General features: G+C 45.3%; 2 protein-coding genes across 3 annotated transcripts in view; one reads left to right on the top strand and one right to left on the bottom strand.

Moving 5' to 3' along the window:
* The window catches only part of LOC309968285 (cytochrome b-c1 complex subunit 10-like), a gene marked incomplete at both ends in the record, with an annotated part of 134,005 nt that extends 125,793 nt beyond the window's left edge, over window positions 1-8,212 (bottom strand). Inside the window, one exon of the mRNA XM_082849502.1 lies at window positions 8,187-8,212. Coding sequence (XP_082705628.1) covers window positions 8,187-8,212 — 26 coding nt within the window. The remainder of the gene's footprint in view (window positions 1-8,186) is intronic.
* CHST11 (carbohydrate sulfotransferase 11) overlaps window positions 1-11,689 on the top strand; it is a gene marked incomplete at both ends in the record, with an annotated part of 279,802 nt that extends 268,113 nt beyond the window's left edge. For both annotated transcript variants that reach the window (XM_082849886.1, XM_082849887.1), the window contains one exon: window positions 10,835-11,689. In XM_082849886.1, coding sequence (XP_082706012.1) covers window positions 10,835-11,689 — 855 coding nt within the window. The remainder of the gene's footprint in view (window positions 1-10,834) is intronic.
* Between the last annotated feature and the right edge of the window lie 1,079 nt (window positions 11,690-12,768).

Genomic DNA, 12,768 nt, shown 5'->3' on the forward strand with positions numbered 1-12,768 from the left:
GTGCTTTCCTTCCTTTTAAGATGAAACATAGTGAAGTCTTAAAGACTTTTTCAAACAGTCCCTAAATTTGGTACTTCAGCTAATTACAGTTGCCTTTTTTAAATGTCCAAATTAAAAATAGACATCTAAGTGAGAACACAGGACACAGCCCAGAGCCTGTAGCCATGTTCACGGTTTCCTAGAATCAGCCTTCCTCTGACCTAATTTATACTTTTGGGAAATCAAAGGGAGGTGAGGGGAGTCGAGGTTGCAGCTGGAGGTAGACCTAGGAGTTGCCTGGCAGCAGATGACGAACTTGGCTCTGTGTTCTATAATTAAGAATAGCTTGAACTGGTGAAAGATGTTAGATTACAGTCCTTTCCTCATAGTGTAAAGATGTGGTTCTCAAAGTGTGGTCCTCAGACCAGCAGCGTCAGCCTCACCTGGTGTAATGGGCTGAATTGTGCCGCACCCCCAGTATTCATATACTGGAGTCCCAACCCCCCAGTACCTCAGAACATAACCATATTTGGAGCTAGGGCCTTTAAAGAGGTGACTGAATTAAATCGAGGCCATTAGGGTGGGCCTAATCCAGTAAGACTGGTGTCTTTATAAGAGGAGGAAGAGGACTTCCCTCGTGGCACAGTGGTTAAGAATCCTCCTGCCAGTGCAGGGGACACAGGGTCAAGCCCTGGTCCAGGGAACATCCCACATGCCGCAGAGCAACTAAGGCCGTGCGCCACCACTACTGAGCCCACGTGCTGCAACTACTGAAGCCCGCGCGTCTAGAGCCTGTGCTCCACAACAAGAAGCCACCGCAATGAGAAGCCCGCGCACCGCAACGAAGAGTAGCCCCCGCTCGCCGCAACTAGAGAGAGCCCGCACACAGCAACCAAGACCCAACACAGCCAAAAATTAAATAAATGTACTTAAAAAAAAAAGAAGAAGAGACACCGGGGTAAAGATGCACAGAGGGTTGACCGTGTGAAAAGGCAGCGAGAAGGCAGACGTACGCAAGCCAAGGAGAGAGACCGCAGAGGAAACCACCCCTGCGCACACCTCCAGGACGCTGAGAAAATCCGTTTCTGCTGCCTAAGCCACCCAGTCTGTAGCATTTTGTTATGGCAGCCCTACCAAACTGACAACCTGGGAACTTGCTAGAAATGCAGATTCTCAGGCCCAGTCCCAGACCTACTGAATTGGCAACATGGGCTGGATCCAGCAAACTGCATTTTAACAAGCCCTCCAGGTGACTGCCATGCAAGCTCAAGGTTGAGGACCATTCACATGAGGTATTATTGGTAATGCCTGGCAGAGCCAGCCCAGAAAAAGATGACACGTGGTCGGAAGTACGGGCCGGTCTGCTGAATATAAACTTTCTTTTAGTAGGTTCTGGAGAAGTCCCACTGGGATCTTTAAGTGGGACGGTGTGTGAAAGTGCTCTGTGAATGCTGAAGGGCCCTGTGGACACAGGTGGTAGTGACGCGTGCTACTCGGCTCCCACGAAGATAGAGACCCTCTGAATATTCCAGCATGGGCACACTGAATCCAAGAATCTCCCTCCTCGACTCAAATTTCTGAGTCCCTAACACTGCGCATATTTTCTGCCCCGAGCAATTGGAATGCTACTTCTCTCTGAGAACAAAAGCAAGGAGACTTAATCCCGTTCCCCCTTTTGTCCCTGCTACGAGGAAGCCCACCACCAAAGAAGATCCTCAGTCACAGCCCTTTTAGTAGATTTGTTGTTTCCTCTTTCAGTTTTATGCTACACAGATGTCCTTTGTTATGGTCTCTTCAGATACCTTTGAGAACGGAAAGAAGAGGGGAAAGAAAGGGAGTGAAAAAGGAAAGAGATTGAGCTCAAGCTCAGATAATTATCAGAAAAACAAGCCCTGTTTGTAAAACTGATACAGCATGGTTGGAGAAGACAGATGTTTTCTTTCGCTGACGAGGGAGCAAGGTGCCCACCTAGGAAATGCTCTTCACGCCCTCCTCCTCCTGGATGGATGTCAAACTGATACTCGGGGAACCTGTTAGTTGCTGAAGAGTTGGGACCATTACAGAAGCTCCTGTGAACCCTGACTGGGGACAAGTGTGGAAGTGACATGACCAGTTCTGCATTTTCTTTAAGGTTAGAAATCACTGCTTACCTGACTACAATTTCTAACATGCGGTTGGTCCTAATAACAAAAATGGAGATCTCTGCAACAGCCCAGGCCGCCCTCCGAAATCTCTCCTGCCCCATCCTGGCCATGATGGTGAAGAATTCTTCTCTTCCCTCTGACCTGTCCAGGGCTCCCCTTAATCCAGGTTTCTTAAACCAAGATACAAGGGGGTCCACAGATATAGCTCCCAGGGATCTGAGTTCTGAGAATTGTATTAATTTTGTATTTTTATTTTGTATTCTTATTTGTATTTTGAAAAAACGTTAAAGCATTTCTGGATTGTCAGGGCCACACCTAGTCCTGCCATGTGAAATTACGGCACACGTATTCATTGATGGTCTTGGTAGTAACGTGTACCTCAATTTTTATTGTCTTGGGCTCATTAGAAATGGGCAGAGACAAAAAATATATAAATGACGCATTTGGACCAAGCAAAGGTCAAGTGATATGAGAGGATGCTGGATTTTACAGTAACTAGAAATGAGAAAGCAGTGGGAAAGCTGAGCGGCACATACAGGAGGAGTGCCACACTGCAAAGAGCCTATCCCGGCATAGACGGCAAGTACCCTGTACGTTTCTAGTAGGGCTTTGGTTCCAGTGAACAGCATCATCCGTCAGGTTAATGTCGTTCACTTGAATGTTTCCATTTGTTTTGGTCTTCTCTACCTAGTTTTATATTTGTGCATATTTAAGTACCATTATACTTTAAGTTAAATCAACACTAGCCTGAAATTGTTTTAAAATAAAAACAAAATATTTTGTTAAAAGAAAATCAACACTAGAGGCCTGGGTGAATTCCTTCCTCTGAGAAGGAATTGGGAATATGTCTCAGGATTGAGAATATGCCTATTCTCTTGATCTGTGCCCCAAAGCCCTCCTGAGGGAAACTGTGCTGCCTCCTTGCAGCAGGTGCACCGTTTGCCACCCAAACTGCCGTGGAGAAGGAGGAAATGGAAGAGAAAGAAACCACAATAGCGCATTCCAAAGCCCCTTTGAGTTATTTTCTGTCTCTGCAATTGGATGTAAAACGACGCTGTGGTGTCATTTCCATTTTTCATGGCTCTGCGGTCCTGAGTGCAGTATCATCTGACGTGCTACCTCCCTGGGGATTCAAACGGCCAGAAAATTGTCTCCAACTGAAAAAAGCTGGGGGGGGAAGAAGGAGGACCCCTTGTTTCTCTGCTCATTTAGCCATTTATTGCCTTCAATACTGTCCAGTAGTGATTCAAATGGACAAAATTGACGGGCCCTTTTTCCTTCCTAGTCCTGTTTCCTTTAGGACAGTTCTGGTTTGGGTTTGGTTTTTTAAGTGGCATGAATGCTCTTCTTAAGGTGATGAACACATCTGTTCAGAAATCGCAAAAGTCAGAGTTTTACCATTCAAACTAAATATTAATTGAACTCCATGACCTAGGGCTGGCCTGCAACAAAATTATAGAGCTGGTGAAATTTGTCTTTGAGATTTCTGGACTTCTTTCTTGGATTTTTTTTTTCTTCTTTCATGAAGAATGCATAGGGGCTTCCCTGGTGGCGCAGTAGTTAAGAATCCGCCTGCCAATGCAGGGGACACAGGTTCAAGCCCTGGTCCGGGAAGATCCCACATGCCGTGAAGCAACTAAGCCCATGCGCCACAACTACTGAGCCTGCGCTCTACAGCCCACAAGCCACAACTACTGAAACCCGCGTGCCTAGAGCCCGTGCACCGCAACAGCAGAAGCCACCGTAATGAGAAGCTCGCGCACCGCAACAAAGAGTAGCCCCCGCTCGCCGCAACTAGAGAAAGCCCGCTCTCAGCAAGGAAGACCCAACGCAGCCAAAGATTGATTGATTAATTTTAAAAAGAATGCATATATGTTAACTGCCTTCAGTGTACCATACCTTGTCCAAATTCTGAACTAGACTTGATCTTATTGTCTAAATGCCAACCCATACTTTTTATTTGGTTTAATCAACACCCCTGCAGGGTAGGTGGCACTATTCCCATTTTGCAAATAATAGAACCGAGGCTTAAAAAGTTAAGGGTCTATATCATCTCACACCAGTCAGAATGGCCATCATCAAAAAATCTACAAACAATAAATGCTGGAGAGGGTGTGGAGAAAAGGGAACCCTCTTGCACTGTTGGTGGGAATGTAAATTGATACAGCCACTGTGGAGAACAGTATGGAGGTTCCTTAAAAACTACAAATAGAACTACCATATGACCCAGCCATCCCACTACTGGGCATATACCCTGAGAAAACCATAATTCAAAAAGAGTCATGTACCAAAATGTTCATTGCAGCTCTATTTACAATAGCCCAGAGATGGAAACAACCTAAGTGTCCATCATTGGATGAATGGATAAAGAAGATGTGGCACATATATACAATGGAATATTACTCAACCATAAAAAGAAATGAAATTGAGCTATTTGTAATGAGGTGGATAGACCTAGAGTCTGTCATACAGAGTGAAGTAAGTCAGAAAGAGAAAGACAAATACCGTATGCTAACACATATATACGGAATTTAAGAAAAAAAATGTCATGAAGAACCTAGGGGTAAAACAGGAATAAAGACACAGACCTACTAGAGAATGGACTTGAGGATATGGGGAGGGCGAAGGGTAAGCTGTGACAAAGCGAGAGAGAGGCATGGACATATATACACTACCAAACGTAAGGTAGATAGCTAGTGGGAAGCAGCCGCATAGCACAGGGAGATCAGCTCGGTGCTCTGTGACTGCCTGGAGGGGTGGGATAGGGAGGGTGGGAGGGAGGGAGGGAGACGCAAGAGGGAGGAGATATGGGGACATATGTATATATATAACTGATTCATTTTGTTGTAAAGCAGAAACTAACACACCATTGTAAAGCAATTACACTCCAATTAAGATGTTAAAAAATTAAAAATAAATAAAATACACATGATACCAAAGTTAAACAGGAAAAGATTAAATCACAACCTCATTAAACCTAGAACATGAGACACAAAGCAAAAAGTTTTTTAAAAAGCAGAAAGGCAAATAAATGAAATAGCAAATAGAAAAATAAGAAAAAAATTGTTTTTGAAAAGATACACAAATTTAATAAAACTTGAGCTAGATTAAGAAACAAAGAGAAGACTTAAAATCAGAAATGAAGGGAGAGACATTAGAACTGACAACACAGAAATAAAGGGATTATAAGAGATTTTATGCCAACAAATTGGATAACCCAGAACAAATGGATGAATTCCTAGAAATGTACAACAGGCCAAAATTAAATCATGAAGAAAGACAGCACCTACACAGATCCATAACTAGTATGGAGAGTGTATCAGTATCTAAAAACCTTCCCATCAATTAAGAAAACCCCAGGACCAGATGGTATCACTATTGAATTCTAAAAAACATTCAAAGAAGAATCCTTTGAATCAAGTCAGTTCTTCTCAAACTCTTCCAAAAAAGTCATACTAGTCTAAGTGAGAGTTACATATAAAATAGTAGTTTCTAAAGTAGCTGATTACCAAGATCATTTGAGAGGCTTTTAAAAGACAGAGATTATGAAATCTCTTCCCCAGAAGTTATGATTCAAGTCAAGGCCTTGATGTCAGTATTTTAAATATCTGACTCTGACGCACAGTCCGGTTTTCATTGATGTGATCGCCTCTTAAGAACTGTTGTCTCTTGCTAGGGGAATGGTGGTCAGGTGCTGACCATAGGTGATACTTCAGGTCTTCTTCCTTCATCTTTCATCTTGTGATCTTCACAACCTTTCCCCATTTTCAAGCTCTATTGAGATATATCTGGATTTACCTAAGAAGAGTCTTTCTGAAAATCCTCCTCCAAAATCACTACTGGGTTTAGGGATGGCTTCTTGGGGTACTTCTTAGACCTTTTTGTTGTCTATCATAGGAATTGACCCTGTTTCTCTAATCCATTGCTTTAGAAAAACTACGGCTCTTTCTTTTCATAACTATCTTTCTCTTGCCGTCTAAAGCCAAATAATACAGAATCTTCTCCTTCCCATACAGTAACTAAATAGGAATGAACACAGTTTTGAGTTTATTGTCTGATTCCTTTTTAAGGGTTTTCACTAATAATAATAAGTAGAAAGCAAAGAATGAAACAGAGTTCACCAACATTTTAATTTTAGTGTAACCACTAAAACAATCTTCATTTCTCCCCTTTAACTTCAGGGGAGTTAGAGACAGCCAGGCAAGACTTCTAGCTAATATTTTGTACTTTAGATCAATGTGTCACTACTCTTTAACCTCTTAGATCCCCTTTTTTATACTCAGCTTTGATTTTACCGTAATTCACATAGGTGGGGGCAAGCAAATATGGCTCTGTGGGCCCTTGGCTTGAACCAGGGAAAAAGACAATTTATCTTAGCAAAAAACTAGAAGAATGATACAGGTGAACTTATTTGCAAAACACAATAGAGACACAGACGTAGAGAAGGGAAGTATGGATACCAGGGTTGAAGGGGAACTGGGATGAAGTGGGAGAGTGGGATTGACATATATACACTACTATGTATAAAATAGATAACTAATGAGAACCTACTGTATAGCACAGGGAAGTCTGCTCAGTGCTCTCTGGTGACTTAAATGGGAAGGAAATCCAAAAAAGAGGGGATATATGTATACGTATAGCTGATTCACTTTTCTGTACAGCAGAAACTAACACAACATTGTAAAGCAAATATATATTACTCCAATACAAATTAATTTACAAAAAAAAAAGTTAAGGGTCTTGCCCACGCCTAGGTCTTCTGATTGCAGATCTTACCCACTTTCTACTTAGTGCTCTAATATCCTCTCCTTACTCTTCTATGTAAAAATATTATCTTATATAATGTTACCCTCTCTTATACATTTATATTTTATAACAATTTGCTCAAAGGTATGGGCTGAAGGCTTCGTTCCTGTATTAGTGCCCTAGGACTGCCATAACAAAGTATCATAAACTCAGTGGCTTACAATAACAGGAGTTTATTCTCTTACAGCTCCAGAGGCTGGAAGTCTAAAATCAAGGTGTCAGCAGGGTCACGCGCTCTCTGACGGCTCCACGCGTACACCCTTCCTTGTCCTCCCCTGCTTCTGGTTGTTGCTGGCAATCCTTGGCATCTCTTAGCTAGTAGATGAACCACTCCACCCTCTGCCTCTGCCATCACGTGGCCTTCTCTATGTGTGTCTCTGTATTCTCTCCTTATAACGACACTAGTCATTGGACTAGGACCCACCTTAACTCAGTATGACTTCAGTTTAATGAATCACATCTGCAAAAAAAAACCCCGTATTTCCAAATAAGGTCACATTCTGAGGTCCCCCATGAATTTTGGGGGATCACTATTACCGCCTCTATTAAAGAACGTTCTGACATCTATGAACAATTGGGAAATTTCTTTAGCTACAGAGGGGCCTTCCTCCTTTCCTATCAAGCTTCCCTGAAGAGATAATTAACTGATTCATTCATTCACTCAACAAAGACTTAGTGACCGTCTACTATATGACTGGCACTCTTGCAAGCACTGGAGCTACAGCCCTGGAAGGAGAAAGTTCACACTTCATGGTACTTGCATTCAACAGGGAGAAACTTTTGCCAGTGTGGTATGAAGGTGTGGCCGCAAAGGGCAGGAACTACAAGGCTTCATAATAGGCTCCAGAACTGGCTCGTCCTCACTTCTAACACATTCTGCTAGTCTGAGCAGGTCACAGCCAGCCAGAGTCAAGGGGCTAGAGAAGTAGACTCGACTTCTTGAAGGGAAGAGTGACAGTGTAGGATTGTAAAGGGGAATGACCGTCGAGAGGGCAGTGACGACTCCTTCGAGATTTCCCCCAGTTGCTTGTGAGACTAAGGTAGCAAGAGAATCTCCTGTTTGCTCATGGAATTTTCACAACATTAGCACTCTGCCTTGGTTTGCTTCCTTCCCTTGAGTGTGGAAAGTTCCAGTGGTGAGAGCATCTACTTCAGAGAATTGCTGGGAAGATTAAAGATAATGTATTTAAATAACCTGAAGGTGTGAAGGTGCCTGACACAGAGTAGCTCCCCCAGCTGTCTGCTGTTGTCTCATACCAGCTCATGATCACCAACACCGTCATCGTCGTGGAAACCATGAGAGAAGACAGACACAGAGCCCTAAAGCAGGATGTAATGACTTGTCTCCACTGGCCACCAGGATATCCCTCAGGTCCCCCATAAACTCATCAGTGTTCCTAACTTAAGCCCATCCCAATTGCCCTGTGCATATTCTAGAATGAATTGTGCAGATTGTGGTTCAGAGTTGGAAACACAAGGCCAGCTTCTTGGGTCCCACCCAGGCCCTTGGCTCTACTGACTTGCCTGTGCAGTGGCTTTAGGAGCGGGGGGATTTCACTGATCCCTCCGCATTACCTCCTCTAGACCACCCGCAGTCCAGCCTGGAGAGGGCAGTGGCTCTGTGGCTTTGGGTCCCTGTGAATCAAGTGGTCGCCCGACTTGAGAAAACCAGGCGTGAAACAGACGGGGCAATTGTGCTGTGAAGGACGCTCAGTGGGGAGGGTGTTTAGGGGAGGGAATGATTCTTCCACTTGGTGGCAGGGGAGTGTGTTGGGCCTTCATGGGTTACCCAGTTTATACCCGCAGAAAGGGAGAGGGAAGAATCCCAGATAGGAGTGGCTGGGCCCAACAGGAAAAGAGTGAATCGTTTGTTTCTTTGGAGCTTCCTTCAGTTCTAAAAGGGGGAGGAGGGCTTCCCTGGTGGCGCAGTGGTTGAGAGTCCGCCTGCCGATGCAGGGGACACGGGTTCGTGCCCCGGTCCGGGAGGATCCCACATGCCGTGGAGTGGCTGGGCCCGTGAGCCACGGCCGCTAAGCCTGCGCGTCCGGAGCCTGTGCCCCGCAACGGGAGAGGCCACAACAGTGAGAGGCCCGCGTACCGCAAAAAATAAAAAATAATAATAAATAATAATAATAAAAGGGGGAGGAACGGGAATGAGGTGGGAGAAGTAGGTTGGTGCTGGGCTCTGAAGGACCAAAGAAGACGAGCATGAGGACGGGGACCCCATTCAGTCCGGGGTCAGGGATGCAGCCATGTCATCTGCAGCCCCAGAGTGGCTGTCCCATAGCCCTGGTGCCCCAGTCTCTCTATAACTTTAATCATAATATTAGTATCTTTGATATTTAAAAGAAGACCCATACATCTGAAACTAACACAACATTATAAATCAACTACGCTCCGATATAAAAGAAAAAATTAAATTAAAAAAAAAAAGAAGAGCACATTACACATCCAGGAGGGTAGATGGAGGCATGGCGTTAAGCCAGACAACGGTAGGGTGCCACCACTCCATTGAAAGTCTCTGGGGTTGGAGACCAGGATGGCCGCGCACCAGGCCAGTGTGGTCTCATGTTGCCTCTTCTAGGTAGACGGTGAGAACTAGTTCAGATTGGGAGCGAACGGCCTTTAGGGGAGAAACCTTTGCTCCTAGAATTCAGAGGAGCACACAGCTTTCCCCTTTGGCCCCTACTGAGGCCGCCAGCTCTCTGGCCTGGCGCCTCCTAGGCTGTGAGCCCTTTAGGAAAGGGTTAGATCTCCCAGGGGTGCTGGGCAGAGTGCCTTGTACTTTATGAGGTCTGGACACATGTTTGAATGGATGGATCAGTGGGTGAACATGGGGAAAAGAGAGGAAAAGCTCAAAGATAATAAATGTAAATACCCATATATGATGATTCCAAGGGATATATAACCCAGACTTAAACTGCCTTTTGCACCAAAGCAAATGTATTGACTGATGCAACAAAAGCCCAGAAGCTGGGGGTCTGGTTTCAACGTATGGAGCTAGGTATTCAGATGATGTCACTGGGAATACATCCCCTTGTCTTTCTGCTCATCCCTCCTCTGTTCCCTTCATTCCCGGTCTAGTTCTCCCTGCATGGTGGTCCCTCCTCCCTGACCCCAAGCTCCAGGGTGCATTCTCTCAGCTCAGCGAGAGGAAAGGGAGCTGAGAATGAAGGAAAGCAGGTTCTCAGATGAAAATCAAGGTACTGGTACTGAGGAAGCAAAAAGCAACAGGTGTCCACAGTGATAGGCTTGTAGAAAAACTGGATCCCCTTGCTTTGAAATAGATCAACAAATGCCAGAACTCCATGCTTTTCTTCCTGCTTTAATCAAGAAGACTGGAGGCCTGGACATCAGATTAGAGTGGAAAGTGGGCAGCTTTGGTTGCCAGGCAGACCTGAGTTTGAATACTGACTCTCTCGCTGTGTGATCTCTCTTAACATCTCTGAACCTCAGTTCCCTTTTCTTTCCAGCTGGACTGTCAGCTCCCTAAGGGCAGTTACCTTGTTGCACTTTTTCATTACCGCACCCCCAGGGCCTAGCAGCATGCTACCTGGCACAGCCGCAGGTATTTGATATTGTTAAATAAATCGGTAACGGTTCGAGTTTGTTGTACAGAGAAAAGAAAAACTGTATACATGAAGCTCTGATAAAATGCCTGGCATGTAGAGGGTGATGGGTAAGTTACAGAATTGGTCATTATCATTACTGTCCAAAGGAAGCATGGTGGAACACAGAACCGAAATAGTCCCGACAGCTGATGGAGAATTGGAAAGGGAGACGGGCCATTTAGGTTGTCAGTGGCTGCCTTGGTGGCCGCATTGGCCATCGTGTCATGGATGTGGCCCAGTGTAAACATCCCACACGAGTACTGAGTACTTCTTCTTCTTGTGTCCCCTCTGCAGCTGGAGCTCTCCAACACGGCCGTCCTGCACCAGATGCGGCGGGACCAGGTCACAGACACGTGCCGCGCCAACAGCGCCGTGAGCCGCAAGCGGCGGGTGCTGACCCCCAACGACCTGAAGCACCTGGTGGTGGATGAGGACCACGAGCTCATCTACTGCTACGTGCCCAAGGTGGCGTGCACCAACTGGAAACGGCTCATGATGGTCCTGACCGGGCGGGGCAAGTACAGCGACCCCATGGAGATCCCGGCCAACGAGGCGCACGTCTCGGCCAACCTGAAGACCCTGAACCAGTACAGCATCCCCGAGATCAACCACCGCTTGAAAAGCTACATGAAGTTCCTGTTCGTGCGGGAGCCCTTCGAGAGGCTGGTGTCCGCCTACCGGAACAAGTTCACGCAGAAGTACAACACCTCCTTCCACAAGCGCTACGGCACCAAGATCATCAGGCGGCAGCGCAAGAACGCCACGCAGGAGGCCCTGCGCAAGGGCGACGACGTCAAGTTCGAGGAGTTCGTGGCCTATCTCATAGACCCGCACACGCAGCGCGAGGAGCCCTTCAACGAACACTGGCAGACCGTCTACTCCCTCTGCCACCCGTGCCACATCCACTATGACCTCGTGGGCAAGTATGAGACGCTGGAGGAGGATTCCAATTACGTCCTGCAGCTGGCGGGCGTGGGCAGCTACCTGAAGTTCCCCACCTACGCCAAGTCCACGAGAACTACTGATGAAATGACCACAGAGTTCTTCCAGAACATCAGCTCAGAGCACCAGACGCAGCTGTACGAAGTCTACAAACTCGATTTTTTAATGTTCAATTACTCAGTGCCAAGCTACCTGAAATTGGAGTGAAGGGTGGAGGTGGGGAGAGGGGCGAGAATCGTGCTTTTTAATTTAAGATTTTTATTTGTCAAAAGAAGTCTATGGATACTGGGTTATTTTGTAAATTAATATTTCTTTGGGGATGATGCTGCGAGCAGCATAGTGAGAATTATTTAAAATCCTTAGTAGGGAAGGACGGCTGTCTTTGCAGGGCACTAGGATGGGTGTCCTTGTTTTTTAGACATGAATCCCCCGACACTTTCAGAGGTTTCTTTGTGTTCGGGTGAATTCCATGAATTGTGCATCCCATAAATTCTAATTAATGTTATTTATAGTTATTTAAACATGGTCTCTGTATAGATTTCTTTTTGTGGCAGCAAGATTCTAACGTCTTTGCAGAAGAAATCTATGTTTCGTTCTGTGCTTGCAGCAGCTCGTGCAGGGGCATGAATGTTCTCCTTATTAACCGCTCAGAGAGTCACTGTGATAACAACCGTTGTGCTGTCTGTTGATACCACCGTTCTTGAAATTCTGCTAGAAATAAATAGAGGCACCTTTGCAAGGGACTGATTCCAAACTGATTTCAGTCGACCCAAACGTTCCTCACACGAAAGAAAAGTGTTTTTTTTTTTTTAACCCAAGGAGAGAGCTGATTGTAGCTTTTTTTTTTTCCCACCAGACTTAGCAATCTGGTAGAATAGGCTTTTCTACAGATTTTTTTAACTGGCAGTGCCAGTTGTGATGAAGGTGAAGTGGCTGTTGCTTTACATTCAACAAGTATTTATTAAGCAACTACTATGTGCTAGGCCTAATTCTAGACCCTGCGGATAGAGCATTAAACAAAACCAATAGTCTTGGCCCTCAAAAAGCTTTACGTGGACGCAGAGTATCCAGCTTGACAGTTAGCAAACCCCTGATGTTCATGGACTTAACGTGAGGTTTGGACTATTCACGAACCACCCCAGAAGGTTCAGGATCCCTACAAATTTGCATTTTTCTATGGCCCAAATTTGAAAACCACGTGCTTGGAACAGGCCACTTAACTTGGTGAGTAATCCAAGCCCATTGCCCAACATAAGAGATGACAAAAATGTTTCCTGTCATGTGCC

This window comes from Leucopleurus acutus (assembly GCF_964270905.1).
Source record: "Leucopleurus acutus genome assembly, chromosome: 11".
In the NCBI taxonomy this organism is placed as follows: domain Eukaryota; kingdom Metazoa; phylum Chordata; class Mammalia; order Artiodactyla; family Delphinidae; genus Leucopleurus; species Leucopleurus acutus.